Genomic DNA, 14,827 nt, shown 5'->3' with positions numbered 1-14,827 from the left:
TTATCTCACAAGTAAAATAGGCTGTATTATTATTTATTTTATATGACGGCCTCTGTGGCGCAGCGGTAGTGCGCTTGTCTGTGTCACCGGAGGTCCAGGGTTCGAATCCCGGCCAGGGCATGATGAGAAACGAACTTTCTCTGATTGGCCCAGGGTCTTGGATGTTTATCTATATAAGTATTTATTATAAAATATAGTATCGTTGGATTAGTATCTCGTAACACAAGTTTCGAACTTACTTCTTATATATATATATATATATATATATATTAGCTTATATATGTTAGCCTATATATATATATATATATATATATATATATATATATATATATATATATATAAATTTTTGTTATTACGAGTATTATGTTTTGAAATTACTGATTAATAGCTTACTAGTAAAAGGCTTTTGCTTGTTTCTTATTTATCACTAGCGAGCGATTAGCTATCATTTATAGATACTCGTATAACACTTCATTGGTGAACCAGCTTTCCAAAATTCAAACAGGAACTTAATCCGTCCACAAATTTCCGAGATTAGCACATACATAACTAGAACAAATATGTAGTGAATAGCCAAGTGATACTGAATTCATGATTATGAAGTATGCAGGGGAATCGAAATGTTCAGTCTCTGGTTACCCCTCCGAAAAGGAGGTATCCTGGTTACTCCCTGACCTGGGCTCATTTTAAAAGGAGCCTAGTTCTATGACCACGATTTTGGTGTAAGAAGGTCAGCAAAGAGACTGCCATCTTCAGAATATATTTCCATGTTCCAGGGAACCAAACCACACTGAACACAATTTACATTGTTCCTCGTTATAAGTTTCCTTGCTGTTATAGAGGTCATGTAATAATTCCTATTTCAATTTCTAGTTTTTAACATTATATCAACTCATTACTAAATACAGCATTCGAGAACGACAGCTTATTGTTAATCCTTTAATCAACCTTCATATTTATACCCTCAAGCTCAATTAAGTTGCAAACCTATGCGGAAGACGTTATATCAAATAAAATCACTGGATGGAGGGAACAACTTCAAGAGAATTTGTTTTGCGTTGATTCAGTTAATGTTGCAAACTTTTAATTGGTTTAATAATTTGCCTCTCTGATCGCTATAGGTATAAAGTGTTAACTTTTTCAATTATCGCTCATGAACTTTGTCTTATGACTGACGGCTCCTTAAACAAGCAACGTTTACGATTAATGATTTTAGAGCCGTAGCGGTCCGGAACATTCGTTTTCGGACGCTGAAAATAGATTTGTTCAGTAAATAAATCAGTTGCTAATTAATATATTAGTAATTAGTAGCTTCCAAGGTCTGGCCTGGTAGCCAAGAAAAAAACTAAAACCTTTTCTGCTCGTCTTTGTAAAAGTCAATCGAGGAAAGGCTAAGAAACTTAGGATTATTTAAAGCAACCTACCACTATTCAAATCCTAAATCCATGTTGTTCCAATAATATACGTATTTGTCTCTGTGGCGCAGCGGCACTGCGCTTGTCTGTGACACCGGAGATCCCGGGTTCGAATCCCGGCCAGGGCATGATGCGAAACTAACTTTTTCTGATTGGCCTGGGTCTTAGATGTTTATCTCCATAAGTATTTATTATAAATATAGTATCGTTGAGTTGATCTCGTAACACAAGTTTCTAACTTACTTCGAGTCTAACTCAATCTGTGTAATTTGCCCCGTATATATTTATTTATTTATACGCACAAATATCAGGGTCACAACGCTACTACTATACTAGGGAAATTTCCGCTAGCCTAACGGGAATACACCCACGGGTGGTTTCTTGGATCTAAATTAAACCGTAATTAGCCGGGGTTGAACCCCGGTGATTTATTCCTGTTTTTACGGAAACTAACCCCCTAATGCTATCGCCCACGCGAAGTTCAATGGTAGAAAATAGGCGTACATATATTAATAACATTGAGAATAGGGTATATTTTTTAACATGTAATTTCGTAGTTCGGTGCCGTCCGGTCTGGTTGTGGATAAAAAGAGAGCCAGCTGATTGTAAAAGTAATTCAGTGCAAAAATACGTGGGATTTTTATTTTAAGGCATCGGACTAGCAACCTGTCTCTCACTTCCATCAATAATCTATTTAATTAAACGTGGCCTTTGAGCTTTGTTCCTATTGTATTTCCCTTAAAGGATGAATACCTCATATGTATGTGTATTGTATAGGTAATGATTGTGTATTGTCATGGCTTTGTATATTGGCGCTTCGTACGGTGTAAACTAAACTTTTGAATAAAAAATACTACAGTGTATAGTCGGGTTAACAAACTATTATACGCGATGTTAGGTTCTCGTTATGAATTTTACATTGTCTACCAAAAGTCTGAAATAAGCTAGGTAGGTGACATTCAGGCATGCCCTTAGTGGAAACCGTCTAATTTCGAATTCTACTTCTATTAAGTAAATTTAATACCATTAATAACAGTGATATTATAGTCGTTAACATACCTGTAATGTACTTGGTTAATAGTGTACAAAGTGTTTATATAGCGATACGATCTACCCGCACCTGCGCTATGAATATTCATACAGCGTTCCCCGTATGCCAGATTATATACTTTTGTATATTTCTACATTTAGACACGTCCTTACTTTTTATTTTTAATGTGATTAAAATTTTATGCTTTTGTTAAGTCACTGTTTGTTAGATGATTAGCCACAATCGCTTTTTCTTTTATCTCGTTTTATTATGTATTTTTTTTATCCTTAAGAGGATAGACACTTTAAAGATATATTCAATCGAATATATACTGTTGATAATGATAAGTTCTATGAAATAAATAAAATAAAAAAAAACAAATAAATCTAATGTGATTGAACCTAAATAAATATGTCTCAAATTTATTTGATGTTTGACGATAACGATCTCTCATGAAGTACATTACAATAAAGAGCACTTACGTAACTATAAACAATACCTTAATATTTAAATACCAGTTTTCAGAAACCATTACACATATATATTCAAAAAAATACATAACCCGTCCACACAAACAAACATACACTTAATAGAAGTGGTGCTATTTTCATTACTCGAATAACAAATACCCTTAATACATGACTATAACAAACTTCTGCTATTCCGACAAAACACAGTGCTTCTTCATAGCACATTCGCTTAATATAAACCTATCCATTCTATTAAGAACGGCATTTATTGTGGCATGATAACAAACAGAGTTTCTCTCTGTCTTTCCCATCGGGGTGAAGTGAGATGGATAATTCGTTTAGCCGTCAGCGGTTAATACCGCACTGACAGAAATGGACGAAGGCTGTAAATCATACATTCTTTTGCCTCGTTTGTTTTATGAGAGAGATCACGCAAAAAGTTTCAATGTTTGTGTACCTACGTCTTATTTGTTTACATATATTCGTGTATATATACGAGAGTATACATATGTTTCTAATGTCGCTCTGTATGATTTTAATTTTGAATTTGAATCTCGGCAGAGCATGATGTAAAACGAACTTGTTTGTGTCTAAATTTAGTCCCACTTCCGTCCTCCCTAAGAAGCCTGCGGTCCATATTTGACCACGATATTGAAAAGTGTAAGTTAAGTTTTAAAATAAATAAAAAATAATGTGTCCACGTTCTACTACTTTCGTCTAGAATCTGAATATAAATTCTTTAAAATCGAAACGTAAACAAAAAATTGCGAATCTCGCATACTCTGTATTTGAGACTAAGTATTTTTTAAGTACCTAACTGAAAATATAGTAATTATTGTTTAGCACGTCTTGGCCATAATCGCCTTAGGGATTTTATCGATCCAGTTGAAATGAGTTGAAAAGTGGTTTGTTGGTCAGTAAATATCCGATAGGCTGTTTTATCTGTGGGGCCCAGCGTAGCCTTCAAGCCTTTTAAAATACGACCGTACTCAGGCAAAAATGACCGCTCATGGGCCGTTCAGATAAGAATGTTGTACTTTTTTTAAAATTGAAAGAAAAATTACACCTGCTTTAAATGAGGATTATCAAGTCATTGTTTAAAGTTTTTAACATAATCTTTTTTTTATTATACTTACTCCTAGTTAACTGTATAAAACTTAATACAATGAGAGCGCGAATGGGAACCGTATAAGGGGGAGGCCAAGAATAACGTACGTCAAATCGGGGACGACCTGGCAAAAAATCAGATCAATACATAGATACATATAGTCACGTCTATATCCCTTGCGGGGTAGACAGAGCCAATAGTCTTTAAAAGACTTGTAAATACTGAAAGACCACGTTCTGTTCTGTATGGCTTCATAAGGCTTAAAAAATGACAGGTTACTAGCCCATCGCCTACAAGAGAAATCACAAGTTTATAAGCCTATCCATTAATCGCTTTTTACGACATCCATGGCAGTGCCGGAAACTCCTAAACCGTCAAACTTGCACGACGTGACTTAAGAATGTACTCAGATAAAGCAAAAAAGCAGTCTCTGCCTACCCCTCTGGAAAAGAAACGTGATTTTATGTATGCATATATTGCCCTTAAAAATATTTGTTCAAATAATGGTAGTATTATCCGTTATTTAATTATTATTTTCATCAAACCAACATGTCAAACTACATGTGTTTCATTATTAAAAATTTGAACATTGCGATGTTAATTGCAATGAACACTGTTTGTAAGTTTATTTTTATATCTTTCAGTCGAATAAAACTACTGCGAAATTCCTAAAAATTCATTCGAGTTTTATCATATGTATCTCGTCACATACAATTATGTCATGAATGTAAATATCATTTTGATTTGTTTTGGAAAATCACTTAACCATTTTAAGTGAGCACTAATTAGGCCATTGCTGACTACGCTATGGCTTATTTAGTGCTATTAAGACATTTTTCGAAGGCTGCACCGGTTGTGATGCGGTAATTGAATCTGCATCTACAAGTAGCCGGCTCCTTTAATTTGGGTAAGTGTTAGGTACCGACAGCAAAATATTAAAAAAATATGTATTGACTCGAAAAGGTATCTTAATATCGGTCCGCCGTTGGAATTAAAGATCTTTTATGTTCTTGTTTATTTTTCTGGGTAATAAAGATATGACTTATATGAAATTAAATCTATATTTTGTGTCCCAGTCCTGATGTTTGTGTGTTGAGTTCTTTTGGGGAAATACCTAAGTACTTTTTATCTCAAAATACCTAGAGGAACGAAGCCACGGAATGGAGGTGGTAGCATACAACATACTTAAAATTAAAATATGCACTTTCTATGCTGACGGTATTATTTCTTTACGCCTGTCACGTTTTGCTCGGACCGTACTTGGGATGGATTATACTCCCTTTTGTCGTAAATTTTACGACTTCAAAAATTAGTCGGCGTGAGCTGACTAGACGGCGACACCACTAGCCAAATTATTTTAGCACAGGTTTGTGGTTGATCGAATTTGTTAATATGTTTCTTCCCTAAATTTTGGGTAAAATTTATTGAATTGAAAATAATTTTTCATACTAAAGATAAGAAATAACATCAAAAATCAAATATAGTTCAAGACGCGGGTCAATCTTAAAATTTTCCTTTTTTCCATACTATGAACCTGGAATCTCAAGTGCAAAAGACACATTAATTCGCTAAGAAAGAGTCAAACATATAAATCTGTTTTTACAAATTTTTGTAAAAGCAATGTAGATTACGGATACTATAAAACAAAATTCTAATTTATGACCAATTTTTGCTGCTAAATAATGCAACAGTAAATTAAGGCTTTAATATTACGGGAAGCCAACGGCGACTGTGCTCAGACTCAGCTTGCTATGTGGTGTGGCACAAGTTATACGGATTTTAGTACTTTTGTACATTCCAATTCTAACGCTAACACATTCTTCTTGTATATCACCTTTTTCTAAGTTATTGTATTTTTATTTTTGTTTGTAACTTAAAACACAAAAACAACTGGACCGATTCTTACGAAATTAGGCACAAACCTTCAGAAGTAAGTAAGGCAACTTGTTTTCTGGAAACATCCGTTGGGGCGAAACCTCGCGCAAAAGCTGGTAGAAAAAATAATGGTGCATTAAAGAAACTTCATTCATTCTTACGTAAAGTAGTCAAAATAGAAAAGGACAACAGTCTTGCATTGAACGTGATATACTTTTCAATGTGGGTTGCTGTATCATAATCTTTTTAATCCATTTACCTTCGCACAGAACCTTTACTTCTCACTTTCTATTTAATAAGTACCATGATGCAGCGATGCACTTACTTATAAAGCTTGTATACTTACTATTATCGGAAACTGTACTGAAATTTATGAGTATTACAGGAAAGTAGGTCAGGATTACTATGGACAAATGCCTTGACCTGAACGTCTCAAGAGGACGCCGGAAAGCCCTCATAAAATATAGTTAGGGAATCAGTAAACAGAGTTTAAAATCTTAAGGGAACTATTGAACACCAGTGCTCAATACTGTAATTCAGAATTTAGTTCGAGAATTCAATAATGTATATTAACGCGGTACAATAATATTATGTGCTTATCGAATTATGTATTCAAATCAATACCTTACATGCTTTATCCATCTATCTATAACTCTAACATGACTGAACCGCGGGATCGATTTTATGTAATTTTGAATGAACAAATTGTCTGAGGACAAATTTACGCTACTTTCTAGCTCGTACTTAGTTAGTACAGTGTCATTACAGTAAACCAGATAGAAAAGCATACATCTTCGCTGCGTCTACAATATGTGGATAGCATCCTTTTCATTGTCGCCTCTGTACACATATTTAAAGCATACGTATTTGCGTCATACCCACGTACATAACATCATGCCTGCACAAGGGTAGGCAGAGCCTATTGATTTCCATTTGTTGTTGCACTGCATACTTTCGCTAAATACAAATTTAGAAATCTAAAAAAAACATTTTTTATAATTACCAAAATATATAATATTTTATGATTTTCAAAAAATCGCTTAGTGCTTATAACTTACATCAGACGAAATGTTCCGTAGAATGATTTATTGTTCTATACACTGCATTAGCACATTATGCTTGGAAATGCGAAATATCATATTTATATACTAAGGGGCTAGTACATTATTAAACAGGGACATATAAATTTAGATATGTAGTGAAAATTATCATCACACCTAATAAGGTACTGTATCAACTAAATATCTAGCATTCTCTATTAATGATGCCGGGCCATAGAAATCGTATGTTTGGGTATTTGTGGAATATGTCATTGAAATAATATATATTTGTGCCATGTGGTTCGCGGCTCTTTAGAATAAGTCCTCTGCATATTGTTATCATGGATGCCGTGAAATATGACTAAGTGAAAAGGCTTAAATAAGCTTGGAATTCTTTTTGTAGGCGAGACTAGCAACCTGTCACTATTTGAATCTCAATTCCATCATTATGCCATACAGCTGATCGTGGATGTTGTTAATAATGCACTCAATTATAATTAATGATGGATTTATTTGGATTAACTTTTACTATGACCGGATACAACAAAACTGGAATTACAGAGAGAGCGGAAGAAAGTTGTCACTGGTAAAATAAAAGTATGTATTAGTATTGCCAGGAAGGCGCCTAATTGAAATTAACACTTTAACAGTGGCCTTTCAGTCTTTTTAAGACTGGCTGGCTTTGTCTACCCCGCAAGGGATATAGACGTGATAATATGAATAGATGGGTCATCACTTAGTACTGTTTTATGTAATATATCTAGAACTCCCTGTTGATTTGTGATGCGTGGCCATAGAAATTAGAATACTTCACTAATTTGTAAACCTCAGGCATATTAGACAGATATTATTATTTTAACTTTTTTTGTATTAATTAAATATTTTTTTTATTTTCAGGTAAGTTTCATATTTTCCAGATAAATAATAGAAATTCGGCAGTTTTCCAATTGGTGAGTGAATGAATAGATCTTTGAACAAATTAAAGTACCACGTCAAGTTTTTAAATTATTTTTTATTTTCTTTAGCTCCGTGGAATTGTTTTCGACTGACACACTATTTGGCTAAGTTTTAACAGAATTGACTCCGTATTGAATATAATTGATGGATGTATAACACGCGGTCCTAGTCACAAAATTTTAGAAGATGCATATGTTAATGAAACAGAGGACAATCTGGTAATAGAACATTCTATTTTAATAAAATTAAATTGTTAGGAAAAAACCTACAAGAATAAGTGTTTTGTCAATATTTAATTTTGACTAATTTATAAATATAGTAAATTAATGTCGTTTAAAATTATATATCATGCAATAAATATTTATAATTTCGTAGTATAGATAAAGCATTTGTTAGTTTCCATACCTAATTTAACTTTGAAATTCCAGAAAGTACCACTCGTCTCTAGCCGACCCAAACTATAGACAAAATATAACCAATCACGAATTCTAGGTAATAATTTTCCAAAGCTGTACTGTTAAATTCTTAATGAGTTTTCGAAATCCAATATAATAACGTGTCTAAATAACCAGAGAGTAGGCAGAGTAAGGCTGCATTCGTACTGACAGCGGGTATGGGACGTTTTCTTAGTTTAGTTTGGTTTAGTTTAATACTCCATATAAAATGAAAACGGGTTTATGATCAAGACGTTTTTCATGTAACACACGTCATACATTATTCTATATATACTATATGTAGAATAAAAGTTTGTATCTTTGTTATATTTTCACTCAAAAACTACAAACGGATTTGGACTGAAACCTTTACCTTTAGCTTTTATTAGAATAAAATATTTTCAGCCTGAGTTTTATTCTTAAATTTTAAATTCACGTGTGAAGCCGCGACTAGATATTAGTAAAACGTACAAAAAACTAAATGTGATAAGTACGATGACTTTCGTCCTTGCCTTTCTGGACAAGATTCTGCAACATTTGCAGGCCAAAGCTAACACAATTGCCTGAATGGGCATGTTCCCTTGCGCCACACTAATAGCCACACGTAGGGACTACAAATGTTATAAAAATTCTTGCTTCCATGTTGGTGTGGTAGCGAGGGAAAAACATAGTGTATGTCGGCAGCTACTCTTCCCTCTTAAGGGTAGTATGGATGTAAAAATCCTTGCCCGCTACCTCTTCCGCGAGCTGGTATCAGTCAGTGGCTGAGAGTTGCTACTGATACCACGTTATAAATCAGCGGATATTCGTACAGTCGTTTGACGGGTACAACCCCTAAATAATGGGCGGAATTTCGCGCCATAGACCAGGGCATAAACTATTAAAGAGGCGGGTACAACCAACGATGCATGATGGTACGATTTTATGAGTCACGTTTGCAAATTGCATACGGCCGAGCCGGACTGGGAAATAATTCCGACTTTTGCTCAAAATTACGACTTATAGGAAGGAGCATAGATTTTTTTTAGAAGATTATATTATTGTTTTTGTATAAATAAATACTAAAATATATTTTTATATTTAATAAGCCTAAGCTCTTTAACACTTTTACAATTAAATAAATAAAATAACATAAAATAGCAACAATAATAATAACCTCTTTGATCAATAATACACTTTTCTAAAAATTCTTTCGTTTTGTTACTCTGGTGGTGCTTCCGCTGCCTCTGCGGCCTCTGCCTCTAAGGGAGTCTCGTCTCCTCCAACAGGTTGTTCCTCCACTTCTGCTTCTGCTTTCTCTTCAGTAATCTGTTCAATAGGCTCACCTTCAGGTGGAGCTTCTGCCTCGCCTTCCATTTCAGGTGGCTTTTCATCTCCAGCTTCAGTGGATGCAGGTGTTTCTGTGACTTCACTTTCTTTCGCATCAGCATCCGCCTGCAATTCGGGTGGTGGTGTCTCTACTGGAGGCGGTGTAGCCTCAGGTGGTGGAGGTGGTGGGGCTTCCTCTACTGGTGGTGGTGTCGGAGCAGCAGGGGCAGCCTTTGTAGGAGGTGTTTTCGCAGCGGCAGGAGATGCCGCCTCTTTCTTTTCAGCTTTCCCTTTTTTATGCTTGTGGTCCAAAGGCAAATACAGTTTATAGTCCTGTGGTAATTCTTCCTCAGTGTAAAGACGCTCTGCAAAGTAAATCCTTCGTAGACGCGCATTGGCATGTATTTGAACACGAAGAGTTTCCAAAAATTGTGTCCCGTATGCACGTCTTGTAAAATCTGATAAATTGAACTGAATCTGATTCCAGCCACCAGCTAGACCGATGGGCATAGTTGTGCAAAATGGTTTTATCTTAGTCGTAGACTGGAAGTTTGATATTCTAAAACGTCTTCGCATATGTTTATCATCGAGAATTGTTATTTCAAAAGAAAAGTACCTTTTCAGATTTTTCACTATCATAACGAGAAATGGAAGTTTAATGCCTAGTACTTGGTTACCTCTTGGGCAACTAATATATGTAGTTGCTACATTTGTGCTCACAATCTCTAAAACTATGGAATTTACTTCACTATCGGTTAACCTTTTTATGTGACCATTATTTACTTCCATATCCCATATAGCCAATGGATTTGACCCGCAGCTATAGAATATCGAAAGTAACCCATTCTGATAAGTATTTTTGAACATTTTGTTGTGTATAAAAATTGCATTTATTTACAACTTTCGGAACGTCAGTTAATGAAGTTAACAAGACGTCATGCAAACCTTGTCACATCGTGTATCTTTATTTTACCTGCCAGTTTTAACATATTCGTACATATATGAAATCACGCCTCTTTTCTGGAGGAACGAAAAAAGACAACCTTTGAACTTGCCGCACTTCTTGTAATTTATTTATCCTTTACTCCGATCAAATTCGTCAATGTTTTCATGCTATCCCAACTAATTTTATAAACATAAAAGAACAACATTTAATACTAAAGCGCCTTTCTATTGTTAAATATCTTCGCTAATAATAACATTTCTGAACAATGATTAACTAATTAATGATTTTGTTTGTTATATAAAAAACATTCATTATAATATAGTATTGAACATACATACATACATATAATCACGTCTATATCCCTTGCGGGGTAGACAGAGCCAACAGTCCTGAGCGGACTGATAGGCCACGTTCTGCTATTTGGCTTTAAGATAGAATTGAGATTCGAATAGTGACAAGTTGCTAGCCTATCGCCTAAAAAAAGAATCTCAAGTTTGTAAGCCTATCCCTTAGTCGCCTTTTACGACATCCATGGGAAAGAGATGGAGTGGTCCTATTCTTTTTTGTATTGGTGCCGGGAACCACACGGCACTATATAGGTACGGTACGGTACGGCACGGTATAGTATTGAAGTTTGTTTATTATTTCTTCATGCCATATCTACTTACTACTTTCGTCCCTCTCAATACGTTCTACGTATACAATGCGTAGGATTTGCGAAAAATTTGTATTCGTTTGTAGTTACATTCGCGCAGGCGAAGCTGCTGGTAAAAGCTAGGGGTTTATGCAGATTAGCGTCTCGCATTTGAGGTGTTATTGGTTGGTGAACAAGCCCTACATTCATCGATATTTCCATGCAAACTCTTCTGTTTAGGGAACACTTCAAATAATTATAAATAATATCAGTTAATATAAAAATGTCCCTGCAACTTGCACTTCTTTCTGCACTTCAATCTTCTTATTCTCAAGTTTGACTAGTTCTCTTCAAAACTGTTTGGTAATCTTAAAAATATTCGATGAGGAAATATTAAATAATTAAGATGAAAACTTTGTCAAATATTTAAACCGTATAAAATATCATTAAGTTATTTTCTATTCATTTATAAAAGTTGGCAATAGTATCCATGATTAGGGTCGCGCTACAAAAAATATAAAAAAATAACTTGCATAGGTTTTATTATAGTAATAATAAGTATAATAAGTAACATATTGATAGAAATAAGATAAGTAAACCTAATTAAAAGATACTGAAACTTCGATTTACATGACTTTATATTTTACATCGGCACATTTTATCAATTGTAACAACTTATTCAGGAGGCGCTTCTGGTTCAACCGCAGGCTGCTCTGCAGGTTGACTCTCTGGAGCGGCCTCAGTCGGTGTCTCAGCAGATTCTTCAGCTGGTGCCTCAGCTGGTGCTTCAGCTGTTGCCTCAGCTGTTGCCTCAGCTATTTCCTCAGCTGGTGCCTCTGCGGATGGTTCAGCGGCTGCTTCAGTCTCTCCTTCAGGAGCAGTATCAGGGGCAGTTTCTGAGGGTATTTCTCCTTCGGGAGTCACTTCTGCCGTTCCTTCAGCTTGCTCAGTTGCTTCCCCTGCTTCACCCGATTCAGGTACTTCTGCTGCTTCAGCAGCTTTTTCCGGAACTTCTTCAGCCGGCGCTTCTGCTGGTGGTCCCTCAACAGCAGGCGGCTCATCCGCTTTCGATGCCTGTTCTGGCGCGGACACATCACCCTTTACAGAATGCATTGAAACCTTCGAAGATTGCTTGGCAACAGTCTGCTGTGACGATGACGGCTTAAGATTTTCTTTAACGCTCTCTGCATCTGATTTTGCCCCCTTTCTTCCTTTCGCTTCTTTACTCGCCAAGGGAAAGTATAATTTGTATTCAGGCGGCAATTGATCCTCCGGAATAAGTCTTTCAGTAAAATATATTCGTCTCAACCGAATATTTGCGTTTACTTTTATTTTCTGTACTTCAACAAATTGCTTCTTATAAGCACGTCGTGTGAATTCTGCTAGGTTGAATTGTATTTGATTCCATCCTTCTGAAAGACCAATTGGCATCACAGTGCAAAGGGGTAATATTTGTGTAGTGCTTTGGAAATTTGAAACGCGGAAACGTCTCCTTGTTCCCGTTTCGTCGAGTATAGTAACTTCAAACGAGAAGTATTTCTTAAGATTCTTTACAATCATAACTAGAAAAGGCATGGTTATTCCCAAAACTTGTTTTCCTTTTGGGCATATCATATACGTTGTACTTACGTTAGTTCCACCTATTTCTAAAACCATTGACTTTATATCTTGGTCTAAGAATCTGCTTATGTATCCATCTTGGGTATGGGTTTCCCAAATGTTGAGAGGCTTCGAGCCACAACTAAAAAACACAGTGAGCATACCTCGTTGATATGAGTCTCTATACATCTTGAATGAGTTAAGATTTGTTTATTTCAAAGATATGCCAAAAAAAATTAAAGCGTCTTTTTTATTATGACTGCATCATCAGCTTGTTTTGAAAAATTGTCTATCAAATAGCTGTCAAATGGATATTGAGATTTTATTCAAATAAAAAAAAGACGGATAAAATGATGTCAGGAAATTCAAGAAGTATGATTTATGGATACCAAATCGTGATAGAAATAATTCTTAAAACGCAACTTAGTTTAAGAATCATAAATACAGATTTAAAGACAACAAAGTAGTACCTAAAGTACAGAAAGCGCGTGTTCTAGCGAATTTTTTTATTTTAATGGGCCTTATGCCTTGTTCGCGCTCAGAATGGATACAGAAAATGTAACTAAATTAGATGGTTAAAAATACAACTATTGCTAAAGGTAAAAAAAATATGACAACTTGTCACCAACATCACCAAAACAAATGTGCACGTCACACATAACCGAAAAAACTTACACAAACAACACGTAGAAATAAAACTTTTGAAAGAAAAGCCCGCTTTCTGTGATTTATCTTGCCATTTGTCATCCTCGACACTAGGAAAATATGTCACGCGAACCCACAAGTAACATAACAGATGGAAGTTAAGGCTGATTTCAGAGTGTGCCGGCGAGAGGTGGTTGACCAGAGCGTTTTAAAGCGCGAGCTTGACTCGCGGACAGCTGTGAAACGAGTTTTAGAATCGCGCGTTTCTTTGCAAGCACAGACAGGCGTGAGTTTTATAAACGGCATGCTTGAACCGCGTTTATTATAAAATTAGTTGACGCCCGCAACTCCGTTTGCGTGTTATTGAAAATACGAAGATTTCAAACAAACATACAAATATACAAACAGATATTTTTTTTCAAATTCATCATCTGTTACTATTTTTATATCGTTACAAATTATTTTTTTGAAAATATACTCAATGTACAGTCAAAAATTTTGTACTGTTTTATTATACCATGTATTAATACGGCTAATATATCAACGGGCGCGGTTGAACGGCGCAGTTCAAACGCATGTCTACAAAATCATCCTAAAATAACATTTTTGTCGTGTGTAAATCACGTGACTTTTACTGTACCGAGCGCCCTTAGACACAGAAGTGCTACAAAAAATTTGCGGCGGTAGCACAGAGCAAGAAGTCGAGGATGGTCTTCCTTGCTTTGTGGGCGGTAACAAAGGAAAAATGAAAAAGTGTCTTGCCAGTGCCTTGATAAGAACACGGGTGGGTGGTACAGCGTCTAACGCTTTTTTACTACATTGTTTTTTCGTATAGAATTTTGAAAGAGAAATTTAGGGTACCGTATGAAAAACTCCATACTTTCCATTAAATATATATTTTATAAGCAGATGAAAAATTTGTTGTGTTTGATTTATGCGTCGTATCAAAGTGTAAAACTTTATGATTTTAGAAACTGACAGCAATTGGTTTTTGCAGCCGGTGGACATCACTACATCATCAAAATTCCTTTACATATATTTTTTTCCTTCTTTTCAATCTCAATGTCAAATCGTGATTTTTGTCTTTGTACGGAACTCTGCAACACGGTCAATATTACAGAGTTTTTCCACACATCCGATAATCCAATTTTTTTTCGTATGCAGGCCGTTTCATAGCACTCTGTTTTTATAAGGTAGGGGAAAGCCCCACACATCATGTAGTTAAGATATCACTGCTATTTTTTGAAACCAATGACGTAGAAAACGTTCGCCGATAACGAGAGCGGATGTCGGAAAAGAATAAATGAATAATATTGAGATATTTATGATCAAATGTTTTTATATTAATGTTATTGTTTGGAAAACG

At 35.4% G+C, this 14,827-nt stretch overlaps 3 protein-coding genes across 3 annotated transcripts in view; 1 reads left to right on the top strand and 2 right to left on the bottom strand.

Annotated features, from left to right (window-relative positions):
* LOC106132572 (semaphorin-1A) overlaps nucleotides 1-14,827 on the top strand; it is a 298,048-nt gene that overhangs the window by 158,744 nt on the left and 124,477 nt on the right. The gene's annotated exons all lie outside the window — the stretch shown is intronic.
* On the bottom strand, nucleotides 9,530-10,504 carry LOC106132560 (cilia- and flagella-associated protein 20-like). The gene is made up of 2 exons (XM_060949719.1): nucleotides 10,306-10,504; nucleotides 9,530-10,230 (listed from the first exon to the last, which is right to left on the bottom strand). Exons 1-2 carry the CDS (start codon nucleotides 10,502-10,504, stop codon nucleotides 9,530-9,532), a joined length of 900 nt encoding a protein of 299 aa, XP_060805702.1.
* Nucleotides 11,893-13,005, bottom strand: LOC106132561 (cilia- and flagella-associated protein 20-like). The gene has a single exon (XM_060949526.1). The coding sequence runs from the start codon at nucleotides 13,003-13,005 to the stop codon at nucleotides 11,893-11,895; it is 1,113 nt and encodes a 370-aa protein (XP_060805509.1).

This window comes from Amyelois transitella, chromosome 19 (assembly GCF_032362555.1).
Source record: "Amyelois transitella isolate CPQ chromosome 19, ilAmyTran1.1, whole genome shotgun sequence".
Lineage (NCBI taxonomy): Eukaryota > Metazoa > Arthropoda > Insecta > Lepidoptera > Pyralidae > Amyelois > Amyelois transitella.
The sequence above is the reverse complement of the archived record's forward strand: the minus strand, read 5'-3'. Positions and strand labels throughout refer to the sequence as shown.

What these genes read in the sequence shown, in the direction of transcription:
- LOC106132560 (XM_060949719.1), bottom strand. Translation starts at nt 10,504, where the DNA reads ATGTTCAAAAATACTTATCAGAATGGGTTACTTTCGATATTCTATAGC. An exon ending in TTGCCCAAGAGGTAACCAAG is followed by an intron (nt 10,231 to 10,305) that starts TACTAGGCATTA and finishes TTGAAATAACAA; the next exon opens with TTCTCGATGATAAACATATG.
- LOC106132561 (XM_060949526.1), bottom strand. Translation starts at nt 13,005, where the DNA reads ATGTATAGAGACTCATATCAACGAGGTATGCTCACTGTGTTTTTTAGT.